Source organism: Leuresthes tenuis, unplaced genomic scaffold, assembly GCF_036924035.1.
Source record: "Leuresthes tenuis unplaced genomic scaffold, fLeuTen1.0.hap1 SCAF_21, whole genome shotgun sequence".
Classification (NCBI taxonomy): Eukaryota; Metazoa; Chordata; class Actinopteri; order Atheriniformes; family Atherinopsidae; genus Leuresthes; species Leuresthes tenuis.
Genome location: NW_027325375.1, coordinates 21,284,807 through 21,311,924, shown reverse-complemented (window position 1 = coordinate 21,311,924; position 27,118 = coordinate 21,284,807). Strand labels below are relative to the sequence as shown.

Genomic DNA, 27,118 nt, shown 5'->3' with positions numbered 1-27,118 from the left:
AGACGCATTTCAATAAGACAACACACTGAACTGTGTCGTTATTTACAATACATCTTGCCCTGTATAAAGGAAATGACTTCTGTTTTAACTTACCTAAAAGGAGTGCAGACACAATGAGTGAACCATCAATCTGAGTAGATTTGGATAGATGTTGTGAGATAGATATTAATCCAATGGTCATCCTCTACAACTGTAATCTGAGATATCACAGAGCTGAGTGTAATGTGAAAAAAAAATGCCTGATGCCTTCAAGTCAGCCACAAAATGTTGCCTACAGAGGGATGAATTTGAAAGCAGGAGCCATGACCCAGAGATGAATCTCAAATGTTTTATGAATGGACTCCAGAAATGAGGAGAGAAGGGGATATTCTCTTAATTCTGTATCCAAAGTGACTTCCTGCAATATATAAAATTGGTTTATCTGGCTTATTTTTGGGGAATTTTTATGTGTATTCATGCATGTATGCTTTTCAAGTTAGCGTTTGTGTGTGTTTGTGTCAGATTGAATAATTCATCTACTTTGTGTGTGTCGGCCACTGCAGCCTTCATTATTGATGTGTTGTGATGCCACGCGCACATGATATTAAGTCAATGAAGACCTTGGGGAAACATACACATCATGTTAGATTTAGACTTGTCAGATACAGTATCAACAGAAAATGTCCCATCATGCCTTGTTCTTCTCCATGAGACAGGAAGAAGTAATTCTTCGCTTTTATTTCCCCTGTTTGGCATTCATGTCAGTAGAAAGATACAACCCCAAGTCAGAGAAAATCTGAGTGGCATTAAAAATGCCTAAAGAAAACAAGAGAAAGAATTATTGCCACATTCGCTTTGACTTTTATGTGATTGCAGGCAGCATTTTATCTTTTATCTTTTATCTCGTAAACTTGATTTAATTTAAGTCGGAACAGTAAAACTTATACCAATTTTCAATGTTGCTATTCCCTCTCACAACATTTAAAAGATGTTCTGGCAATGAGAAATGAACTCCTAGTAGAGTCCATGTCAAATAAAGGACTGTTGGAAAGTAGCATGGAGTACAAACCAGAGTAAAAGACTGTATCGTCAACAAAGAGGTTTATACACATTCTAACCATGTCTTTGCACCTTGTTTTTATTTTCTCCAGTTCTGAGAGATGATTTCCGTCAGACACCCAGTGATGTGGTGGTGGCGGCAGGTGAGCCCGCTGTCATGGAGTGTATCCCTCCCAGAGGCCATCCTGAGCCGACCATCTCCTGGAAGAGGAACAACATCCGGGTCAATGATCGAGACGAAAGGATTACTGTGAGTTTGCTTGTGCCTGCATACTTCAGACTATAATGAGTCCAGATTAGCACACTTGTTATTTGCACACACGGGGAAGGAAACCAACAATCCTGCGGAAAACAAAAGGAGACAACCCTGTCTACGTCAGTGGAACAGATGAAAATTGAAGTTTTTCAGAGGTAGAATCAGAAGGAACCTGTCATAGTCATCTCGCATCTCCACCATGGGCCTTGTAAACCTCTATCGGGAGAGAAGGAGAGGGTTTTAACTAGAAACACAATTACGAGCAAGCATTGGATGTGCAATGCTCAAGACAGGAAAGCTCTGTCGTAGATGATAAACTTCTCAGAGCATCGTTGCTACCCATCTGCCAAGTAGAAGTATTACTGTTCCGGTGAGGTGTCTCTCCAGAGCCTGAGATGCTCTAAAAACAACACCCACCTTTTCGTCAACCTGCTGCCATCTGGCAAACCATACAGTCAATACCACCAGACTAAGGAGGAGTGTCTCGTTTAAACTGTGAGATTACTGAATTCATCCTAGCTGCATGCTGCAGTATGACACGGCATTAAGAAAAATGTCACAAAGGGCTCACATCCATAAGTTTCATGAGCAATTGTATGGAAACTGTGTCCACATACTGCACATAATCATCAGCGGGTGAATCAATACAACTGCCTATTACAAAGTGAGCAGTAGAAAACGTTTCTATGGCAATTGGCCCAGAGCTAGAGCTCTTGTCAAATAACGAATAAACTAGCGGGGGAGCCATCTGTCATACAACAGAAAATGACCGAGTGTCTTCTCTCTTGACCAGCATGTCCCAATATCCTGTTCCCAATCTCTTTCCATTTGTCTTCTCTCTTTCCTGTCCTCCCTTCCTCCTCTACGTACTTTTTTATCTGTATCCTTCTTACCCTCTTCCTCTCACCATGTCCCTCTTTTTCAGATCCGTGGAGGAAAGCTGATGATTTCGAACACCAGGAAAAGTGACGCTGGCATGTATGTATGTGTTGGAACCAACATGGTTGGAGAGAAAGACAGTGATCCTGCTGAACTCGTGGTGTTTGGTGAGTTATTTTAACTGTATGTTATTGTAGAGCAGTCGACTGGAAAATACTGTCTGAGAAATGCAGCATATGGGAATTACAGTAATCTGATTTGGTATCAGAAAACATTATGAATCATATATCATTGGAGGTAGTTTGATTTGGAGCTCAGGGATAATCTATTTGACTTTCCAAATGACTTTTTATGAGAAATCTGTGATGTTTAACTTTTTAGTTATGTATTTAATATGAAGCAGTGAAAGTCTGCTCTATTTTTATCTTTACTTAACCAGAAAGCCCTTTGAGATTGAAATCTCTTCAGCACACAACCACTGTTTTCTGCCTCTGTGGGTTTATTCACCTTTGGGTTGCACTTTGTATCCTCGCATGCTGACAGAGAAGATCAATCTTTCTTTCCCACATGCCCTTTGCTTTGCTCCCTTGACCTCCCGACTTCTTCAGCTGTCCGACTCTCTTCTCTGGTCTCAGCAGTGCAACAACATGAGCATTTTTAAAACGTGTATTGATCCCAGGGAGCGGACACACAGCTGTTGCTTCTCCTACACATTGCCGTGCAACAGCGTGTGAGACCCAACTTAATAGTTTATGGTTTGTAGAAATGCAAGACTTAACTTTTATGCTAATATTTCAAATTACTGCCACCTACTAAATTATCAAGATACTAGCCAGCACACATTTGCATTAATCTCCATTTCCCATTCTTTATTATAGGCTGGGTTGTTGTGGCAGCACATTGAGCTTCATACATGGCTAAGAATTACTCTGGCCTGTAATGATTTTTTTTAAAAAGTGATTATGATCATGATTGGAGCTTTTGGGCTTGTCTCTGAGCATATAGTATGATTTGGTGTATCAATTCTCAAACTGTGCTACACTGTATGTCCTTCACCTGCAAGCAAATCGAGGGTGTTTCTGATAAATACAGCCAAGAGCAACGAGGCAGTATGAAATATTAACTCCAGGATGTGTTTGAGTGTATTTTGATCTGAGGTATTTTTTCCTATTGTCTGGATAAACCAAGTTATGTCTGGAAAGAAGCTTTTCAGGGTTGGCTCGGGCTCAGATGAAATATTAACTCTCACATTTAGCTCTGGTGCAATGCAGTGGACATCCACTGTTCTCCACACATGTCTTAAACTCCCAACCACTTCCCTGTTCCTGCTGTCAACTTTCTCTTCAACTTCTTTGACTGGGATTCTTTCCATTTTTTGTGAAGCATTTGATGGGAAACATGAAACTGGAAGGTGGTTCTACTGAGTACATTTCAGAGATTGCTATGGTGACGATCCAGGAGCACTTATGCATACATGTTTTTAGAATCTGACCATGCTATCCCATTTGCGTCTGTTAAGGGTGAGCTGATCGAGCCAAATAGTGATAATATCAATACAAACATTTGTAGTGGTATTAGATCAGTGCCAGCATGATGGGATCGGTATTCAGTTCAATTTAAAACATTTGTAATCACTTTGTGCATCATCAGTTTTCATGTTTGTAAATCTAGTTCATTGTAGTGATAAAATAAAAAATGTAATTGTCTAAAATCTGTTAAAACGTTGATGATCGTAACATCGATCAGTCTATCAGTGGAAAGCCAAAGCAAATTTATTCAGGTTTTGCATATTGACTGAGCATTCACCTCAGAAATCATGATGCATTACTCTCCCATAAGCTTGTTTAATATGCAAAAAGTACTGGTATCTGTTACAATATTGGCACAACTGGCCTTTGTTTTTGCTTGTTATTGGTTCAATAGCAAGTTTCAGTATTGCACACCAACAATTTGGAGACTGATATTAACTGTCAAACTACAAACTGTCTATAACAATCTGATTTCAGAAAGGCCTGTTTTCACCAAGCAGCCAGTGAACCAGGTGGTGTTGGCAGATGACACAGTGGACTTCTTCTGCGAGGTGCACGGAGACCCGACTCCGACTGTCCGCTGGCGAAGGGAGGAGGGAGAGTTGCCCCGGGGCAGGTACAGTGGAAGCAACATGCATGTACTTCCTGCCAGAAATACACAAATTTACTTCACACGCTGATGTTTGGTACCAAGGTGTCACTTAGCATGATGTTCCATTTTGTTTTGTATTAAGCAGAGCAGCTTTCAATATCTTCCATCAAGAGGGAAACTTGTCTGCATTCCTGCCTTTCTTCTGTTTGGAAGAAAAAATATTCTGACTGAAAAGATCATTTTCTGTGGGTGGATAACTTGCCATTGCTTTGAATTTTGGAAACAGAATGATACACTTTCTTCTGGTCTTTTGTGAGGATGCAACAAATAATGAGTTGACAAATGCATGCTCTTGTGGAGGGCGTAAGAGTTTCTTACTCATCCACATGATGAACAACTTATTTGTTTCCCATGTGCTAAAAGGTTGTTTCATGTCGCCTTTCTCAGTGTGTGGTGTTTGCACTATGACACTGTGACTGTCTCCGTGTGAGAGTCTCTGTCATTCTTGCTTTGATGATGTGATTGGATGAAACTCTAATGATCCCTCTGGGGAAATAAGGTAAATGTGCCCTTGTTGTCAGCAGAATTAAGGTCTGCACAGATGGATTTTTTCTTTCTTTTTATGTCCACCTATGGCCCTTTGCAAAGATGTTAGTTGCTTCTTCAAAAAAGATTTCTCTAATAACTTTTGCCCAACTTTGAACTTTGATATCTGTTCTTAAGTCACATTGATGGAAGTACATCTCAGCTAAAAGTAAATCTTTTTAACTTTGTTAACATCTCTGTATGGTGGTTTTCTGCAAAAGCAGCCATCAACAGCCTGTTTTTTGACAACATAAGTGTTCCTTATAGACGATTGGAGGAACCAGTCCTGACTACTTTCTTCATGGGGCTTTGCAGCCATTTTGCATCTAGTATGAGAAATCAATGCACTGAGACCCTAGCAAACTATGAGGACAAGTTAGCTGAAGACAAGCAGAGGCCAGCGGCCGCTTGGCATGGCCATGTGAGTGGGTGCTAACTACTAGCAGCAGAGACTCGGTTAGCTGAGCAAGCAGGCACACAACGTACATGTTGCCACAGTGATTAAGCAGATGCTAGCTGCTGGCAGCTGGGATTCGGCTTTGTTGAATGAGTGGGCACCAAGGGGAGTGAGGGGCGATAGTCGCTAAAACAAGCCGGTGACCTCTAGTCGCTAGCAGCCGTGACTCAGCCTGGTCCAAGCAAGCCAGGAGTAGCCCCAGCTGGTGGGTGGGGCATATTCAGAGATCCCCATTCATTGAATAAGCAGAAAGATGTAGTCATCCCCAACCTATTAAAGGAGTTTTTTTCATCGCAAAATCTTTGTAATGTATATTTTTGACTTTAAAAGGATTAAAAACTGCTGGAGTGAGACATCTGAATCAACTTTCAGATCAAATTTCCTCGTCTTTCCAGATTTGAGATCCGCAGCGACAACAATCTGCGTCTGACCCAGGTGCGAGCTGAGGATGAGGGCACTTATACATGCGTGTCAGAGAACAGTGTGGGCAAGGCTGAGGCGTCGGGTACCCTCCAAGTGCACGGTAAGACATGGACTAGACTGTTTCACTCACTGCACACATATAAACAAATGACAGACACTGGCTCCAGGAGTAAATCGGTAAAATCCCTGAAGTTTCCAGCTTTTATTTATTTTTTTAGAGGTGATCCAGGGGCTGCTGGCTGCACACAGTGTTGTTTTAAGAATCTGAATACAACTTGGCTGATTTGTGAAATATATAAACCACAAATACTTGTGTGAATGATTTGCAACACTGAATATAGTTCCCAAGGAATGTATTATTATTTTTTTTTTCATTTACTCCTCACCAAATCTTGTGAAACTTCAGCCGAGGCTGTCTATTTCGCTTGTTCTAGAAATGTGTTTTTCATTCTGACTACATGACCAATTGATTTGCACAGATGGATGGTTAATTCCTAACAAAATGCCCACATCTCACCCACCAGCAGCCATCTAATTTCATTGTCGATCTTTGGACGTTTTCATTTTAGTTGTTTTTTGTTGGATACAAGGACATTATGATGAAATGTCCAAAATGTTTTCACTAGGAGGTTAAGAAGTAAAAAAAATAAAATAAAAAGATAAGTGACTGTGTTGCCAGAGGGATGCTCTGGCTGGTGAAAACTTTCCATATTATTCCACTGGAAACATGCTGTTAAGTGAAACTAAAAGAGAGTTAAAGTGAAAAATGGATTTTAGGGTCCTTTCAAGCCTGGACACAACATCCCTCTGGAGAGACAGCTGAGATCAAAAAGCATTGAAATTGTATGAGAATAAAGTCAGTCCCTTGAAGAGAGGCACCCGAATGAGAAATCTGTCATTTGTGATGATAAAAGGGAATATTTAGTGCTTTTCTCTGTACAGACAGGAGGAGCCCACTCACGGAACTGACTGTTACAGACACTTCTGACACGTGTCAATATATGCACAATGTAAAATATCTACACGAATGCAGTGACAAACACACAATAGGCATTTGTTGGGACAAATGAAAACACACACTCGTGCAGAAATTAACATTATGCATTTAACTCACAGAATTTTCCACAGAAGGAAGGAGTCATTCCCAGCAGCAGCTTTTAGGCAAATTGAAATTGATTGTGGCTCGGTTTATGTAGCTACAGCATTAGGGATAATAAGAATGCATCACACACGCACACGCACTCACATGCACAGATTAATTGAGCAAGATATTGTATAAAACTACAGATCAGTCAAGAGTCTGCCCTCTTATTGTTGGCTGTATGTCCACATTCAGTTCATCACTCCTGATACTTTCCTTCAGGATCACCAACTTCAAACCATTCATTTTCAGCTAACTCGGGTCATTATTATTCAATTAGAATTTTAGCTTTATGCCTTTGGGTTTCCAAAGTTTCAAATGTTTCATCGAATATCACTCTTTATTGCCAGCTCATCATCTCATTCATCTCACTTTTCATCTTCTCTTTCCTCCCCTTTTGACATCTCTCCATCACAGCTGGCCCATCCTGTAAGTATTCATTTCATCTCATATTTCTATGCTTTTGTTTGTGTCTGTGTGTGTGTGTGTGTGTGTGTGAGCAAGAGGAGAGCTAGTCTACAGTCAATTACAGGCTTTAAGGCTGCCATTTTGCAGGCACAACCTCCACTAACAATAGTGTTTGTCTGCCAAATGGCAGCAGAGGATTGTCAATTAGTATTTAAGTAGCTCTAGAAACTTTCTTCCTCACTGCTGTCATGTTGTATAATTTAAAGATAGAACTGTGATTACTAAAAAAAAAAAGAAAAAGGCAGGGATCTTTAATTTAGTGCCTAAACGCGCAATATTTGTAGAAGAAATTAAAAGAAGACAAGTGCTGCAGTTTTGTGTTGATTAATCCTACATGCTCTGACAATTCAATTTTCTCTCTGGAAAGAAATGCTTCTATATGATGACACCACATGTGTGTTAATGATAATTAAAATCTGTGAATGAAACGGTTATCACTACCACTGAAATAGATTTTTTTTTTTTCCATGAAAGTGGGGGGAAAAAAAAGAGTTTCTTAAGCTTAACGTTTGCGCTCCTGGAAGACGAACGTGTAATTGAGGAAAGGAGCCTAAAATGAGGTGTCTGAGTGATGGTCCGTTTGTTATTGTTTGGACTGACAAAGTTCTAGAAAAGTGAGTGGTTTCAGGAGCAATTTACGTGACACATCAAAGAGAAGTAAATTAAATGCTTCAGCTTTTCACTGCATGTTTCCATGTCCAAGACTGAAGCTTTAAAGGTCATTGTAAAACTTATTGTTGTGTTGTTCTACACATTTATAGGTGGGGAGAGGCATAAGAGAAGCTATTGAAGCTATTACACACATTTACAAAAGGCATATATATATATATGTATATTTATATTTTCTGTTCACAACATATAATTGGCACATTTTGATTTGTCAGTAACTTTACTAGAAAGTCTTAGACCGGAAAGTCTTGTAAAATGTCAGCAAAATACATTCTTTCCAATTCCCTGTATTGCTGACAATGTCTCTTCATGCTGTTCACTCTCCTCTCTAAGGATAAAGTAAATCCAACTTCATTTTTTCCAGTGAAACAAGCATACTAAAGCAATTATTAGTCGGTTAAGGAGGCATGTACTGCTCAGGGTTTTTGATGGAATATTAAAAAGTCACAGAACCAAAAAGAGGAAATGAATAGTGAACAGGCAGTTGGAGGGACAGCAAGTTAAACTGGGACACGCCAGTCGCCTTATCAGAGGTGGGCTGTACACGATCTTAAAGATGTGACTCTCACCAGATCTTCGATCTGGTCAAGTTTGCCCTCATTTAAAACCAAATCTGTCCTTTTTAATGTAGTTTTCTTTTAAATCCTTGCCCCACCTGCAGATGTAACTTGCATCTTGATGCCACAGCAGAAACTGTAAACAACAGTAGAAGAATGCTGAGTTTGCGAGCACATGCTCGTGTTCCTTTAATTGTTGGTTCGGCCTTGATCTCCATCAATCCTCTAATCCTGCTCTTGATTGAAGCCATTTGCTTCCAAGTTGACCATATGTTCAACGAAGAAGAAAGCAAAATTAGAAAGAAACGGCTGTGTATGTATGTTGAATGTCTGTTTTTCTCAAGCCTGTGTTCAGTCAGCCCCATATGCATATGTGCATCTAGCCTTTGGGAATGAATAAAAACACAAAGAAGACATACAGCCCCAACATTTTACCACAAAGTCTGATAACCAGTGAGGCGCTTGAATTCATTTACCATGTGCTACCTCTGCAACTTATTCTGGATCCATTTAAAGCTTCACTTTTCCTCCAATTCATTGCTGATGTTTGATAAATGGGTGGGAGTTAAAGATAAAAGGGCCAACTTCTAATTAGATTTAAGCACAGATGAATTATAGTCCAGCTGTAATACATTACTCCCAAGAAATAACCACCTCTTCAATCATCATTTGGGAATGTGAGCAGTCTTGGGGGAAAAAAAAAATATCTATATAGGAGGAGGTGTTATATGAAAAGACGAAGCAGCAGCAATGCAAGTGTGTTTATTCTTGTGTATGAAACACCGTCTGCATCAGTGTGGGACTGTGACAGCTGCCTGTCATATCTAAGCCCCCCCGAGGAGCTCCTGCTGCGAGGGTGTGTGTGTATTTGTGTTCGCCCGCGTGTGATGGCTTCAGTATGTTGGTGCAAATCAAGCATCGAGCATTAGTGTTGTGGAGAAGGGGAGGTAAGATGCTTTGGTTGTAAGCACTTTGTCTGCCTTTGCTGTGTGATTGAGCAACACGCCGAGTTTACGCAACAACAGCGGAACAAATCGCACACTCTGATCTCTCTGAGTGGGAGCACAGTATGTGGTGATGCAGCTCAGCCGATCTATGCTTCAGTTTGTTTCCAAGAATCGTCTATTGACGATGTTCACAGCCTGAACAGAACTTAAAGCGGAGATCAACAACGTTACTGGCGGGGTTCGAAGCTTACCGAGTTGTTTGGTAGATATGTTTCTGGGTTTATCTGGTATTATTTTATGCATTATTCTCCAAAACCCTTAAATCCAATTCATTTTTGAAAATTTGTAAACTGTCATATGATTTAAGTTAGAGAAAGTAAATTAGAGGAGCAAGCAATGCTGTTTTAACAAGCAAAAAAAAACCCACAAACTAGCTTACAACTCACTAAGAAGACGCCGTCTGACTGAGTGACATCATCTCTTCTGCTACATGTCTGCAGACAGTGCTGAATGTATTATTTTGTGCTGAAACGATACAATCTTAAGCAGCTCTTCCAGAAAACTATGTAATAACCACATCACCACAACTATGTCATTTAGAAAACATACTGTGCATCTTTTTCTACATTAGGGGGAGTTTTTATAACTTTGCATATCAGATTAAATAAACACCATCGCCGCTATACCTGGAACAAGCCACCATCAGTTTAAATTTCTGGCAACTGAGACAATCTGAGGCCAATCTCTGTAGCAAATGATGTGTGGTCAAGTTTACAGATCTCACTTAAGATGAAATCCTGTGTTAACAGCTGATAATATAACTTATGTTGTGGTCTATATTTGTATTGGATTACCTAAAATTCTACTATATACACCAAATATAGCAATGAGTAGAAGTATTGAGCATAATTTCTTTATATTTTTCTTCGAAGCAGCCAGACTTTCTTGTAATCTTTTAAAGTGGTCTGGAGCAACAGTTCTCCAGGCTTTCTGAAGGCCTTTCAAAGTTTTTCTTTGGACATTGACTGCTTTTTAACTAATTTTCAGTCATTTTCAGAGGAATGTTCAGCTACACTTCACACTGACCTATGGATCATACATAAGAAAGGCACCTAAATCAAGTGTGCAAAGAACCCATTTTGCATTGTATCTTTAGGCACTTTGTTACTAGCAGTCTGTGACAAAGATATAAACTGCCACCATTTCATTAGCTGCATGTACAAAAAATGTACAAACAAATGTAAATTTTATGTATGGTGAGCTATTAGCTGAAAATTTGGCACATCTCAGCATGGTGTGCAGTGTCTCATTATGACATTTGAGGAAACTGGACAAGTAGAGGACAAAAGAAGAAGTGTCAGGCCTAAAAAACTATCTACAGCAGATTAACAGTATCTGAAAGTGATTTCCTTAAGAAAGAGGAAAAAATCCAGCAAAGACCTGACACAGGACCTGAGAGATGCATCTGGACCTTCAGCTGATCCATCTGCTGTTGGCCTCATCAGAAATGGTCTCCATGGAAGGGTGGCTGTCCAGAAGTCATTCTTTAGGAAGTAAAACAGGGAGAAAAGGTTGAGCTTTGCGAAATGACACAAGAAGTGGACTGAAAATCAGTGGCAACAGGTCTTATGGAGGAATGAATCCTCCCCAGAGCCCAGATCTCAACATTATTGAAGCAGTGTGGGATCATCTTGACAGAGAATGGAACAAAAGGCAGCCGACATCCAAAGAAGAGCTTTGGGATGTCCTTCAAGAAGCCTGGAGAAGTATTCCTGAAGATTACTTAAAGAAATGACAGAAAGCTTGTCGAAGAGGGTTCAGGCTGTGTTGGAGAATGAAAATTCTCAAGCTTGTTAGAACTGTTAAAAGTCTGTTTCTGCCTCATATACTGTATTTCCATTTATGTCTGCACATGTTTTAATCAATTACTGCATCCCCTAATTTCTTTCTATCAACAAATGAGGGTGGCTTGAGACTTTTGCACAGTACTGTAAATATACTTTGTATTGGGTGTACAGCATCCATGATGCATTGCTCATGGGTTCATGTTGATCTCAACCACAGAGATCATTTGTGGTAGCATTTTGCAAGTTTTTGATGCCATCTCACTGACAAAAATAGACTCCCCCCAAAAGTTGCTTGCATCTGATTTTTAAGTGCATTCGGAAAATGTTTAATTGGCATTCAGTCAAATCACTCAGCAGTAGTCGCAGGTTCAGAGCTACAGTATTTATGTCCTCCTGCTCTGATGGGCAGCGGTGGAAATACAACACCTGGGGGCACAATCATTGCAGATGCTGTGGCTGTGCCCAAGAGTTCATTATTTCTCCACAAACACATACTTACTTAATGTAATGTCTCACACGGAGGCTCTGACACTGACAGCAACAACTCATGGACAAAATGAGACGAGATTTATACATTTTTACTGTCTGCAGCTCACTTTCTGTCTTCGTGTGGACTGACTTCTGCAGTCCAGTCAAAAATAACGAACTCAACCAATTATTTCACAAAGTCATGCTTAAGAAATCATTTTCCAACACAGTTTGGCACTGCATATTAATCCAGAGGTGTGCTCAGCTTCCAAGATGCTTGAAACTTTGCATAACAGTGGAAGACTAGTACTTGAATGCACCATGAGACTCCAGTGGAAACGCAACAATGTTACAGAGATATCGTAAATGCTTCAATTCTAGATGAATCACCATGTACATCAAGCACCACTTTACTTTAATGGCTCATTGGCTTCTTTACTGGATAGTCGCATACATTGTTGCATTTCTGTTTAACTCTATGCAGAACTTTGCTCGTGAATGTAGGCACAAAGACGGATAACACACACAGCATACACACATCTATAAACAGATGCAACCTAATCCAAGATTATTTAAAAGCATCATGTTTAATTGTAAAGAACTGTTTTGGATTTAGTTTTTTTTGTTTACTCCTTTTCTTTTATGATAACACATGAAAATATGACAACACAGAAATGATTGGGAATTGATCAAACCTCGCACCCTAGCAGCGTTAAATATTCTGCATATTAAAGAGGTTTTCTGTTCGCTTCAGTTCATAATGCAGCCTCTTCCCCTCAAATCTAATTTCGAACATGAAACTGAAGTTTTAACTTCCAGTTGGTCGCTATTTGCCGGCTTTCTCTCTTTTTAAGAGAACAACTGGTTCCCATCACACAGAAGTATACAAACACTTAATGAGACGAAGAAGTTCACACTCAGACCAGATTTCCCTCCTTCAATCTGACAGTTCTTATCTCAAATGTTATGGAAACCTGACTTGCAGCCCTTGTCTATTTTTACCACCCTCTTGGCATGTAAGCCTTACATTCATTCACCAGCTTTGGCGATAACCAAACACATCAAACTGGTCTCCAGACTCCGCCGAGTTCCTTTCCCATGCGATTTATTCTTTCTTTAGGCCTTCTGCAATTGACTTCCGAGACTTTGCCTCCTGCAGTCATCAATTAATGTGGCATAATTTTGTCACAAGGAGTCAGTTCCTGTCTTTTTTAAAAGCACTTTAAACAGCAGTAGTTGTCAGGAAAATATAAAACAGCAGCTCAGAAAACTAAATTACTGTACAAGTGACATGCAGGCATTGTTTTCCGATTCGTATCATCTATATTTCAGCTGCTCGTTGCGATCCATATCCCCATTTCTATCCCATGTGAGGTTGCTAATGTTTCTCGCTGCCCTAAATCTAAGGCTCAGTGTTATGCCGAACACACCCATTATTGCTAATTATTTATTACAGCCTCAGGCGATGTGCCAGCTTGCCTGTTCAAATCACACATTGTTATTCCTCCAGACAGGGCTGCGTGGTGCACCAAAAATGGCATAGGAATTCTTAGCTGCCGTCATATATGTTGCAAAGTTCTGTTGTGTCAGGCGCATGGAGGAAGCGTTCAGTTTTTGGGTTTTTGGGTCCGTATATTGTAAATTTTCTTCTGTTTGTTCATCATATATGTGTGTGCACAAGCCTGGAGATACATTACATAAGAAAAGAGTGTTACACTGCATTTCTTTAATATTTCAGGCCTTGCATCAGCCTGCACAGGAAACCTTTCCTTGAATTAGCTGCAGGGTGAAGGTAGGAGGCTCCGTATCACAGGCTCGTCTTCACATGAAAAACGCGGGGCTGTATGTTTGGGCATTGACCTTTAAGGTTAGCAGAGGGCCGCGTGTTTGACCTCAGGACATGACCCTGACTAGCTTAGCCAAGACACCCCCCCCCCCCACCCCCCCCGAGCTGGGACTTATCTGGCTGTTGACATATGGATACCCTCCTGCTGTGCCACGGGACCCTTGGTGAAAGCAATTTTCGGACTTGAAAGGGTGGGCTATAAAATTTGTATCCAAGGCATGAAATTAAACTTGCACGCTCAATCTGCGTGAGAATAATTGTGAGGGATAGGTAGCTCAGGGATAGAGATTGAGAAAATTTCAACACTTTACATCGATCTGCTTTTAGAGCTTGTGTGCTTTTCTCGACTCGACCCCCTCAAACGTTTCTATTAGTCTTTGTGTCCAAGTCCAAGTTTTAAACATGAACTCAAACTCAGATCCTTTCTTAGTAATGTATGTGAAAAACCTTTGAAGGCCTTTGAATGTACATCATTTACCGAAGTGTAATTGCTTTGGTACCTCACAAACTGAGGTGAAGTCACGCTGTGTTTGAACACAGCAACAGGGTAATCCCAAACATGAGAGGCAGCATTTATGAGTCCATAATGCAGGGTTTTTTGTTTTTTCTGTATTTTCTCTCTTCCCTCTCAGAACATCCATCATTGGATAAATGAAATATTGAATGTTTGAAAGAGTATTTCACTTAAACTAAAACATGCTTTATGGAGGATGCCATCACACGATCTTGGCTTCTGCTTTTAGCTTCTTAGCTTGCAAATTTAACTTTCACACATGAAACAGTGGAGGGAAGGCATTCATTCTCCTTTGTCACTTTCACTGTGACCGTTGTGTTATTTTCCTCTCTGTTGGAAGGCTCCTCTGCCTCTCTTTCTCTTTCTCAACGCTTCGATGCTAATAAAGAGTGAGAATGAAAGAGAAGCAGGAGATCAGGTGGGAAGATGAGAAATCAATTAGGACCGTTGGAGGGCATCATTATGCATTCACACCCCCTCTGCGGAGGAAGGCCTGTCACTTCGCTACAGAATCAATACAAATCAAAGAGGTATATGTCTGTGTGTGTGTGTGTGTGAACACGCATTCACAGGGATAAGGAGTGGCATGTAGCAGCAGAGAGAAAGTGAGACAGCTTGCCATTTATCCGCAGCTCTCTTTCTCCTCCTGCCCTTCATTTGTTTAAAGACATCTGATTAGCCTGATCAGAAAGGTGACCCACAAACCTGAATTTAGACACCTATGAGGTCTGCGCTGATCCTTTTCACTGCAACCCTGAATAGATCAAGGCTTGTGGTTCAACCAGTAACCGTCTTTTGAAGTAGGCATAAATCAAAGCCAGACAAACCCAGGTTACACGGGACCTGTTTTGTAGTCCTCTCTTGGTGGAGGCCATTTTTGACCAATAGTTACAGAAACTGGAGCCACGGAAGCGAGAGTGCAGCATTCTTGTTTCTGTCTGAACAAACATGAAATTAAATGAATTATGAAAGACTGTGGTTAGTCTCAGCCAACCTGATAAATCCAGTAGTTTGGCACCTATGAACCAAGGCCAACAGTAGATGGATCAACTGAAGGTTCAGATGCATCTCTCAGGTCCTGTGTCAGGCTGGATTTTTTCCTCTTTCTTAAGGACGTCACTTTCAGACACTGTTCATCTGCTATAGATAGTTTTTTAGTCCTGACACTTCTACTTCTGTCCTCCTCTTGTCTAGTTTCCTCAAATGTTTTAAGGACACACTGCACACCATGCTGAGATAAGTTTTCAGCTAATAGCTCTTAGGGAATCACATTGCTCATGCAAAAATAGTATTTCTGTCAAACTGTGTTATCTTTGGCATTTTTCAGAGATGTAATCAAACAAATGGGAACAAATTATGTGTCTTAGGGACAAGCTGCTAGTAACAAAGTGCCTAAAGATGATTTAAAGTTGGCTTCTTGCTAAGTTTTTGCATAATCCTGCTACAGTATATTAGAAGGAATGACATTTAAAGGCCCAAATACAATAAGAGAACAGATACAGATGGCAAGCTAATGGCTTATTAAGACTTAATTTAACATTTTGAACAACAAAATTAACAACATGTTGATTAACAAACACTTCAGCGACCAATTTCAGAGACTGTAGTCACATCTTGGACTACTTGAATATACCACACAACCTCGCAGATTTATAAACTAAAAAAACACACTCTGATAGTTGTGAATCTTTAAATGTAAAATCGTTACATCAGACCTGATAGCAGACGGCAGAGGAACGGTCCGACTGTTCTGCCAGACTGGGAAATGTATAAGAGAAGATAGAGGAAACTTCACTCAAAGCAGTAGATACACAGATATGATGACACTCCATGTTCAAGAATACAGGAATGTACGTTAGTCAAGCAATTTTGTGTTAAAGTTCAAAGTCCTCAGTGAGCTGATCCCTGCTCCATGTCTGTTAGGAGACAGATGCTGTGTATCAAACATCTCAAAATGTTCATTTTCTGTCATACTTTGGTTGATTTGAGTATTAGTTCATTAAACTTTCCTTCGTCTTTCCCAAACTCCTGGAACCACTAAGTGTGGTCTTTATGCCCTGTCCACTGAAAATGGAAGCTGAGCACAGCTCAGACTTTGGAAAGGCAATTTTGTTCCACTTTTGTTGACGGTGTCACAAAAACACTGATATCTTGTTTTCTGCTTGACAGAATAAGCGACAGCTATCCGTACTGTTCTCTATTATGCCTAAAAATGCCAATACGGTGTGTACGTGTACAACTGTGTGTGTATGTGTGAAAGATCAAGGAGCTTGAGAGAGTTCTCAGTTATGGGCTGTTGTCATCACTCTTTGTCTGACAGCTTATGCACTCAACGTCACTGCTGGCACATTCTCGGTGTATTAGGCTCAGCACAGAAAAGAAAAATGTCCCTTGAGGACTTAATTTCAGTTTGCACTCAATGCCTTTCGTCTGCATTATCTGTGTTGCAGTGCCACCGCAGATCGTGATCCGGCCACGAGACCAGATCACAGCTCCAGGTCGCACCGTAACCTTCCTCTGCGGTACCAAAGGAAACCCTCCGCCAGCCGTTTTCTGGCAAAAAGAAGGCAGCCAGGTAAGAAAGTGCCTGTCAAATGCATTGCAGTGAACACTGAAACACCTTCTCTTTTGAATGAGTCTGCCCTCTGAGGCATCTGGCAGGGTCTAATGGTCAATTTGTGTCTGACGGTAGTGGAATCAGAGCGCAGAGTTTGAGTGGCAGGGTGGGTTATTGGTTAACAGGGTTCGCACTGGTGATCGTACAAATGAGCTACTTCACAGAAATATACTGCATGTATCATATATTTGCCTTTTTAATGAATTCCGTGGAAGTTGTCATTCATTCACAGCTGTACCTGCATGTGTACAGAGAGCTAGCTTCAATTCATGAATAATATCTTCAGCAACACACGGCTTTATTTTGAATGTTGCATACTTTGCACTTGCTATAAGGTCTGGATCAAATTGGGTCACATTGGGCTCAATTTAGGAGATTAGTTGGCTTGAAACTGAGATCAGTACCGTACAGCAGATGCATCTCTGCCTTACAGGATGCTGTGTTTATTATAATGTTCACTCAGTCCTGCATAAATACTCCCCTCAAGAAGGAAACAGTGATGTGAACAAAAGGCATTTGTTATTTAATCTACCATCAACTAAAAATGGGGATGGGTAAACACCAGTTAGTATAATGTAGTGCACCCTCCAAAATGACTTGACGGTTGAATTAACAATCTATAAGACAATTACAACAAAAGTGAGACTTTATAAGCCTTAATGAGGAATTATACTCAACTGCATTAGTTTCTGTGAGGTGTACCTAATAAGCTGCCATCTGTTTCTGTGCATCTCCACAGAAATCAACTGTCTTAATTATGGGGGAGGCATGATGCAGAGCAGAAATACACATTTAAAGTTGGTAATAATGTAATTCAGTGTACAAGATATTTCATGTCTTGTGTTGTTGACTCAATTTTGTTCATAAATATTCATATGCAAATACTCAATGAAAAACTGGAAGAGAGTGACATATTTCTCCCTCTACAATAGATAAAATCATTAAACAATTCAGGGATTGTGTAGGAATCTAAGAGCTGATATAGCTACGTTGACGATAGATTACAGAGGGAAACCTTTGTCAAAAGATACATTATGAAGTTATATTCACAAATGCCACTTATAACTTCTTTTTTTTTTTTTAAAAGAAGGCCCAGAGGCGACATCTCCTTCTCTGGGGTCTGAGGGATCTGGGACGGTCCATTACACAGTGAAAACATGCATTGTGGTCAGATCAATCAGTATTTCATATCTTTATTGGGCCAAATGGATGCTGTGTGCCCCAGACCAAAGACTTTGGAGTTATATCAGTGTTCATTTACGCTTCTGTGGTAGCAGCATTGATGCAGAAGAGTACATTGAGATTTCAGAGCAACATATGTTGCCTTCAGGATTACTTCTTTTCCAGGGACATCCATGCATTCTTCAGCAAGGCAGTACAGAAGCCTCATTCTACACACAGACAATGCTTCGTATCCTCGGTTCCAGAATGTCTTAAGTGTCATGAGAAGACTTGCAGTCCAGAAATACAAAAAATAATGCATATTAATAAATTAAATGAAGTTGACAAAACATGTTTGTGGTTTGTGGTTTGGATGTAAAATAGGAATCACATCATATATATTAATTGTTTTTTGCTGCTTTGTGATATCATCTGATTTCACCCATTATTGAATTTCATAACAAACAGACAAATCAAATGATGAACTTTAAGCCACCATCGTACACCATTAGCATGCTAGTTTAATCTCGTTGCTTACCATGCCACTCTGCTACATGTGCTTCATAAAGAGCCCACGTCTCTTCTCACGGTCCTGTTCATGACTGTCATCCTAAGCTTTCATCATCCATAGCTGTGTGTGTAGTTTGGAGCCCGGGTGACTCACACACATACACACCTAATTTTCCCATCATCCACCAAGTGTATTATCCACCCAAGCGTGAGTCTGCACAGGCCTGCGTGTCTTCAGGAGTGTGTGTTTGTGTGTTTGAAAGGCGAGAGTATGATAAGCATTGCAGCCCATTGGAATGCTCTGAAAAGCCCGATGAGAGTGCGTGGGTGCCTACAGCATGGCTCCCAGGTATAGATTAGAGGGGAGAAAGCGAGATTGGAGGAGGCCTGGAAAATGTGTGTGGGAGAGGGACAACAAGTGTGGAGGAGAGAGATAAAAAGGAAAAAGCGTAAGAGGAGGAGGAGAGGAAGTATGTGGGAAGCATGTTGGGAATGATGGCAGGTTGCACTGGTGGAGAGGGTTTTGAGTTTGCAGTGCTAATGTGCCCTGTTGCAGTGGCCTATCTCCTGATTCACTTGATGTCACTGAACAGTGACGGCCTGCATGATGGAGACGTAATGAGAGAGATTAGAGGCTACAGGCGCGATTCCCCACTCTTGATTTATTTTTCCCAAGGCTGAGTGATCACTGAGAACCAAAACAGAAAATATGCTTTCATGGAAACAATAATCTGTGCAATATTGTGTAACGTAGACATTTATGCAGCCACGGTGTTTTTATCTCTTTGCTTTTCACTTGAGGGAGGCACATACGCTGGGACTCCATTGCCATTTTTTATTTGTATTTAGAAGATGTGAATCAGAAAAGCTGAGCAGAAACGGTTAAAAATGTCTAAAAAAAAAGTGGCCACAAAAGTGCAAAATAGTTTATAGGGTTTTTGTTGAGACTGAATTCAAAGGCTAAATTTCAATCTTTATTTTAATGTGACACAAAGTGTCGTGTAAATTTACATCAAAATGTGTGAGTGTTACAAATGTCCCCACCCGAACATTCGAGAGGGTCTCCTTTATGTTTCAGTCCATTTCCAGCTACAAAATTAATTTCTTACATAAGTTGCTTTGGATTTATAGAACTACTTCAGTCCTCAATGCATGTTAAGGAAATTACGACAACAAATATCTGCAGGTTAACCTAAATCAATCGCAGAAACTTCCTACTGATTAAGAAAATTTATGCACGACATGAGTTCATGATGAAAAAGTGGGAAAAAAAACTGATCTGCAGGATTGTTTTTCTTCTCCAGATCTTGCTATTCCCCATCCTGGAGCCATCGCAGTCAGGTCGTTTCTCCGTGTCGCTGAGCGGCGAGCTGACTATCGCTGACGTGCAGGTTGAAGACTCAGGCTACTACATCTGCCAGGCCATCAGCGTGGCCGGCAGCATCCTGACTAAAGCCCTGCTGGAGGTGGAAAGTGGTGAGGCTGAACACACAAGACAACAGTAACATGTTATTACAAAACAAAAATAAAGAGAGATTGAAAGGGCAGTAATGAGCAATGACACTGACAATGCAGTGATGACGTTCACTGCAATATTTATGAGGAGAAAAATCTGCTTGAAGGGTTTCATATTTAATGACTTTGCTTTCTGCTTTTTGTTGATATACATGTTGTGTCTTTGTACTTCCTCACAGCTACATGCACTCTAGATCTAAATTCATAGTTTAAATAACATCTTATTGATAGAGTTTCCTATCTTAAAATGCTGATGAGAGAAATGTTTCTTTGTTAGAATACGATCAATAGAAATATTATCGTATATTATCTGACAGTTTTGCTCAATGATTGAAAGTGCAACTTGCAGGTTAAGTCTATATATTATGTCTATATGTGCACTACAGTAATATTTAGAGCCGTTTTAATGGTTTTGTGACATAAAGTAGTATAGAGGGGAGCAGCCAAGCCAGAACAAATTTAACTGTGAGAAGTATGAATCCACACAGTAATTTTAATGCTGAGGAGCTCAAAAATTTAAATGCACTACTGCATAACGTGCCAGAGCCTTATAATTCTGAGCTTGATAGGTGTCAAAGAGACCAAGAAAAGACAAGGATTAGTAGAAATATCACCCATCAGAGGGAAATTAATTTGTGGTGTCAAGCACCAGTCGAGAACTGAGTCAGTGTGCCACTGAGTTAGCTAACGATTGCTGTTGTTACAGCACTTTACAGTTTGTCATCACATATTACAGCATGACCACACTAAAGGTTGGCATTTTAATACTGGAGTATTGAAAAAAGACAAAAAAACAACAACCTAATACCAAATGCCACTGTATAATAAAGTGCTGCTAGCTACAGCATGCTACTAGCAAAGTGACATTACCTACATTGGCAGAGATGCTGAGGCTACAGAGGAAGGGTTAAATCAAGAAAGAAATGTCAGACTGACTTGTGTATAAAAAGAAAAAAAGATTTCCCATCTCTTTCATGCTATATTTCTCATCACACGATTACTGTTTCCATCAGGTTTTTACACTGGTGCCTGAACAGGCTGGTAGTGATGGTTACATAAAAGTGACTGTATTTAAGTAACCACTTTTAGCTTCCAGTGTAAAACACTTCTGACTTCATAATCCCATGTGTACCTTCATGATATATCCAAGCACATTGTTCTCCTGTCCAAAATGAGTACCACACAATATTGCATTTGTTGTCGCAGCAACATCAGCAACAACAGCCCTGTTTTTCACTTACACAAAGTGCACCCAGTCAGGAAAGCGAACTCTGAAAAATAATGGACTTTGTCCTGAAAGGCTGCAGTTTGTGCAACCTGTTTTAATTCACACCGAGGAAAAATCCTTAGAAAGGCTAACTTCATCAGATCTACGTCCATATTCACAACAAAAGTAATCTCAAGGCACTTTGAAGAAAATGTAAGTGCAAGTCCAATTAGAAACACTCCCAATTTGTTATAATTATATTTATATATTTATATTTGTTATATATATATTATAAGAAAAATTATGTTGCTGAGTTAAACCAGTGGATTATATCAAGACTTTAATTAAATTACTTCCCTATCATTAGCATGCATGGGGCAGCGGGTAACAGTGGAGAGGAAAAGTAATTTTTTAACAGGAAGGAGCCTCAAGCAGAGCCAGAAATTCAGGGTGGGTGAAGGTGAAACGATCCAAATGCAGGCACGGATGGACGACAGGAGATTGAAGGTTAACTGAACTTGATTTATTTAAAACTATAAGAAAAGGCACCGCTGAAGCCGAAAAACCATGAAACTAAACTGTGAGAAAGAAAAACCTAAGAAATGATCAAACCACACAGGAACTATAACCACAAACACAAACATGAACACAAAGAAACACAAAGCGTTCCCTTTTATTTCTGTGTCCATGTCTTAATTATTTAAATCAATCAGTAATATTTGAAACATCTCCTCAAGGTATTGTGTACACACTTTGAGAGTAACAGAACCTGCAAACTAAAACTTAAGATCCTATGAAGGAAGTGAAGGAATAGGCCAGAATGAGGAAAAAAACTCATGAAAGTATTTCCGCACCCATACAAAGATTGATTACTTCTCACAATCAACCCACATGTGCACTGGTCCAAACCCTCTTAAATCTCTCTCAAATTAAAATATCCTTCTTCACAAATGTGCAAACAGCAGGAGGCATAATCTGATGTAATCAAAAGGGACAACTGCTGATTGTTTTATGCAAATAACCCTGCTCTAACATATGCTCCCCTCCCTGCACCCCTCCCAATAAACAGAGATTTTGTTCAGCTCCATCTACACTAACCCCTGTGTTGACTTTTCACATTTTCAGCTTCAGTTCGCTGATGACGTCAGACCTCTTAACAGTACAGAATACTAACAATGGCATGGTCCACATCTGTGGGCTGTGTTAGATGTTCTATTTGTACACTTGTTGAGAGCCACTTACCTCCATGCAAAAGAAGTTACGAGTGACCTGCAGTTCTTTCCACAGCACTTAAGTGCAGCTCTGCTAGTTGGCGGCACTCAAAACACAGTGTTTACATCTAAGACTGAATGTATAGACATGCAGATGTGGAGCACAACCATATAAGACCAAGAGTTTGTTGGCGATGACTGAGGCTGCACAGGATGTCGGACAGAAGGGGTCAAGTGAAACATTCAAACTCTTCAGGACATTTGTTTATTGATGGCAAAATATATAGGCTTCATACCACTACACTATCCAGTCCCCAAGTATTTACTTCTGATTATGGCAGTTTCAGTCTTCCATACAGATTTACCTTGAGATGTAATCTTGAATACATATTCATTGAGCCAGAATGGTCCATTGCTCTGATGGGAGGCAACTCTATCAACATATTCTTGCCCGAGAAAAATCTATGTCATCGATTTGCATTTTGAAGTAGGGCAGGGCCACGGAGAGGTAGACCTGAGAGCCTCTGAGAGTGGATGTTCTCCAGTTGTGACATTTTACATGTCACTTGGCAGGACAAGCACAAAGCTGTGTGATCCGTGGATCAAATGCATGACTTTAGTCTGTTGTTCGCCTGTATATCCTTCATCCAGGATGTATATATATATATATATATTATTATTATTATTTTTTTTTTTTAAATGAAGAGACCTGTAACCTACTTATTAGTTCAAGCAATGAAACATTTAACATGCTCACTTCCAAAAAATAGTGTATGCCCTACTGGAAATGGGAAAGATGTTGTTGAAATACGTCCTGCAGGTGGATGACGGCACTCTGTTGACGATGGCACCCAACAAAGATGGACCCCGATGATCAGTCATGCATTTTCATCTATAAGTAATAACGTTCGCTGTCACACCTGTCACAGTGAACGAAACTGAAGCAAATAGAAGATGAGTTATGATTTATGTTCTGGCTATGTTGATAATAATCATTATTTACAGGCTGTAATAACTTCCTGGTCTTCTCGAGGTAAATACCCTTGTATTACTTTGACACATCTCTTTGCTGTAGATATGAGAAGCTGATCACGATGAATCTGATTTCCCTAGTTACAACAACTTATCTGAGGAAATCAGGGTTTTCTAAGCCCCTAAAGCTGCAACCAGGTTTCTTGTAAGTAGGGCTGGGAATTGTTTGAACATTGTTTACTCTGATTCTTATTTCCCTTCCAGCTTGTCTTATCTATACTGATTCTAATCAATTTTCTAATTGTGCTTCCAAAATGGAAGTGAAAAAGTCTAACATTTGGAGAACAAAAATATCTTTACTCCGAATGTTTCAACTCAAAGTGTTAGTCTTCATTTTGATAAGAAAGCTACTTATTAAAATGATTAGCTGTTTAAGGTGATGCACAACATGATGGTCAGCCTATCGAGTGGGGGAATCTGAAACATGCACAGTGATTCTTCCAGGACCTACAGTATCTATAAGTGGGCTTGGGAATTGTTAATATCCCCTTTCTGCACCTTCTTAATGGTTTTGAGTACAACTGAAAAGGCCTCACACACTTGGTTTTATAATGTGTATAGCTTGACAAGTTGTAAGGATCTTATTAATGAACTCGCAGAAAGATGAAGACTCTATAGTTGTATGTAGCATCCTCTTAACCACATAAACAGCAACGTGTTCATTGCCTTCCATCAAATTGGCAGTGTTTGCAGAGCTGAAAGTTTGCTGTTGTTGTTTGCTTACCCTGAAAAGTGCCTCTTCAAATCTGAAGTAGAGCTCTTCCCTGGTGATAGACAGTTTTTAATCACCCAGTCTGCATTTCACCCTGACGGCTTTTGTCCATTTCTCCCACAAATTCAAAGTAATGTGAAAACTTTCACAGCATAGCCCCCCCCCCTCCTGTCTGCCATCTCGCTGGCTGATGGACTGGCTGCCTGCTGAGCAGAAGAGACACAGACTCTCTTTCATTATTTTTTTGTTTGTTTTGTGGCTACAAAAGGAACAGGTTGATACAGTGAAATGGTAACAATTACAAAATACCTATTTGAGAAAGTAACTCACAACAGATAACTTGAACTGGAAACCTGATGAGCAACATCTGTGGACTACTTTATGCGTTACGCTTTTTGTCTACATGATAAATTTAAAGCTGTTAATGATGCCTAGTGACTATTAGTCCATGATGAATGTGGCTTCACATTTACTACTCACCTGTGTTATGTATCTCCACGTTTAACTAAAAACCTAAAAACTTAACCTGAGCTGGACTCTATGTGTCCAGTTCACACTCACACAACACTTGCAGCTACCATGCAAGCTGCCCGACTGCCATCAGGGGCAACTTGAGGATCAGTGTCTTACTCAAGGGGTCTTCGACACGTTGAGGGAGGGGATCGTCTTGCAGTTAATGGACAACTTGCTTAACTGCCTGTTGTTATTGTCCTAAAATATAATGAGGCCTGTTGTGTATTGGAATATGTATTCTATTACACAGGAAAAGTAGACTTTGACCTTTTTCTAACCCCATGGTCATCTCACTAATCTCTGTCCCTGCAGCACCTTCAGACCGGGTCCCTCCCATCATCCGCCAGGGACCAGCCAATCACACACTAGCTCCTGGTTCCACAGCTCAGCTACACTGCCACGTCATGGGCAACCCCATTCCCAGCATCCAGTGGGAGAAAGATGGCCAGAGGATCCTGGGAAATGATGGCCGAATTAGCTTGATGGAAAATGGCACCTTTCAAATCAGCAACATCCAGGTGAGAGAACAAAAGTCTTCCTCTTCGGTCAATTCTATTTTCCCTGAATGCGCAACCTTTCTGCGATAACCTTCAGTCTATCTTTGTTACTACCTCTCAGTCTCATCCCTCGCGCCACACTTTGACCTGAACTTTTCGGAACTGCGTCCTCTCTGTTTACGCATCATACAGGATCCAGTTTACATAAGATAAACGAGTTCCACATGATAAAACAACAGTTCTAATTACCAGGAAAGTAAGAAGCACTTAAACAGAGGACAATTTTACGGTTGATTCAAATGATGAGTTGTTACGAGAGGTGGTGTATGGTGAGGTGTGATCACCATGATAATGAGCGTGCGAGGCCATTAGTGGTCGTTAGTGCCATCTGACTCTGCACTAATGAAATCCATTCTGTCTACAATTCCCTCCCGGGTACGAAGCAGCACCTGAGGTCACCGCAGCTCCGACGAGGCTCAAAGAGTCTCGTGCATTAATTGATTGTGGGTTCTCAATGATTAACGATCGCTGAGACTTGTAATTAAATCCTCGATACATCAGTGCAAGCGAGGACTGAACGAGTGAGCGCGAGAGAGACAGAGGAGATGTAGAAGCGTGAGTCTGAGTGAGAGGAGAGGAGTGAAGCAAAAATAGCTGGGAGTCAGAAGCCTATAGTACATTTTATGCTGCCTTCGTGTCATGTGATAATGAAAGGCAGTGACTTGACGGCTGAGTGCACTATCTTGGAAGTGCTCAGGCTTTGGAACGCCTCTGAAGCTGTCATGTTTCATGCTGAAGTTATCTGTGGACTGTGATTTGATCTGGATCATGAAAACAAATGGTATTTATGGTGTTAGATTTCAGAAGAAGAACATTTCTTGTAGAATTTGTTGGTTTCATTTAAAATGATGTTTCAGACCCTTTGTTGTCACTGTCGTTAGGAAGTACTGGAGTCCATCACTAAAACAAAGACTGAAGGCCCAGTATTTCTGTTGAAATGAAGGTAACAGGCAGCTGGAATGGTAAACGATAAAATGTTCAACGCTTATGAAGCACATTTTTATCTTGCCTCTACAAAGTGCTTTACATGCGTTTTTCATTCACTCAGACACAACTTCTTATCATATATCTGCACTCAAGGTGCAGTATGAAGTGCTTTTTCTATGCAATCGATAAACACATCAGGGGAATGGTGGAGATTCAGTTTCTTGCCCAAGAGCACTTCGACATGTGGACACACCGGGGATTAAACCACCAAACTACTCGCTGAAAGACAGCGAAAGTGAGACATTTTACTGTTATGTGAAAAACATTAGCTCAACTTGAATTTGATGGCAGGAATACAACAAAAAGGTTGGGAACTGGGAACTTCATGCCTCACGTCTGAGCTCCTTACTCTGCACTGTAAAGTTAGCCGGCCCCAAGGAGGAAACTCAATAGGAACCTATATTGACTGGTAAAATGAGAGCTTCCCATTACAGGGCAGGTACTTTATTATGTCTTGCCACATCACTTTGGTCATAACTCCAGTCTGTCTATCGATCTCCTGTTAATGTCTACGCTCGTTTGAAACAATGTCTCGTCCCTTAACTTCTTCACATGGAGTGGCAGCAGGATCCTCATCCCACTTGCTTCCCACTTTGCTACAAACTGTGGAAGCACACAGCTTGATGAGACCGGCAGGATCACATGGTCTGCAAAAATAAAGATGCCGTGTCGAGGTCATTGATCTGGGTACACTCCAGCACATTTTTCAAGAGGACTAAGAACAGAACAGGGGACAAGGCACAGCTCTGGCACACCCTGCACATTACCATTAGTCACACAGTCCTAAGCATCGTCCTGTTCTGCAAAACATATGTAGACTGGGTAAATGGATGCAGTCTGTCATTAAACAGCCATCACAGTTTGTCCCGAGGTACCTCTT

The 27,118-nt window shown here is 40.5% G+C and overlaps 1 protein-coding gene across 2 annotated transcripts in view; it reads left to right on the top strand.

Moving 5' to 3' along the window:
• Positions 1–27,118, top strand: part of robo3 (roundabout, axon guidance receptor, homolog 3 (Drosophila)) — an 83,708-nt gene that overhangs the window by 38,366 nt on the left and 18,224 nt on the right. For both annotated transcript variants that reach the window (XM_072374606.1, XM_072374605.1), the window contains exons 3-9: positions 1,131–1,288; positions 2,220–2,340; positions 4,180–4,318; positions 5,732–5,859; positions 16,667–16,791; positions 19,809–19,980; positions 25,007–25,212. In XM_072374606.1, coding sequence (XP_072230707.1) covers positions 1,131–1,288; positions 2,220–2,340; positions 4,180–4,318; positions 5,732–5,859; positions 16,667–16,791; positions 19,809–19,980; positions 25,007–25,212 — 1,049 coding nt within the window. The remainder of the gene's footprint in view (positions 1–1,130; positions 1,289–2,219; positions 2,341–4,179; positions 4,319–5,731; positions 5,860–16,666; positions 16,792–19,808; positions 19,981–25,006; positions 25,213–27,118) is intronic.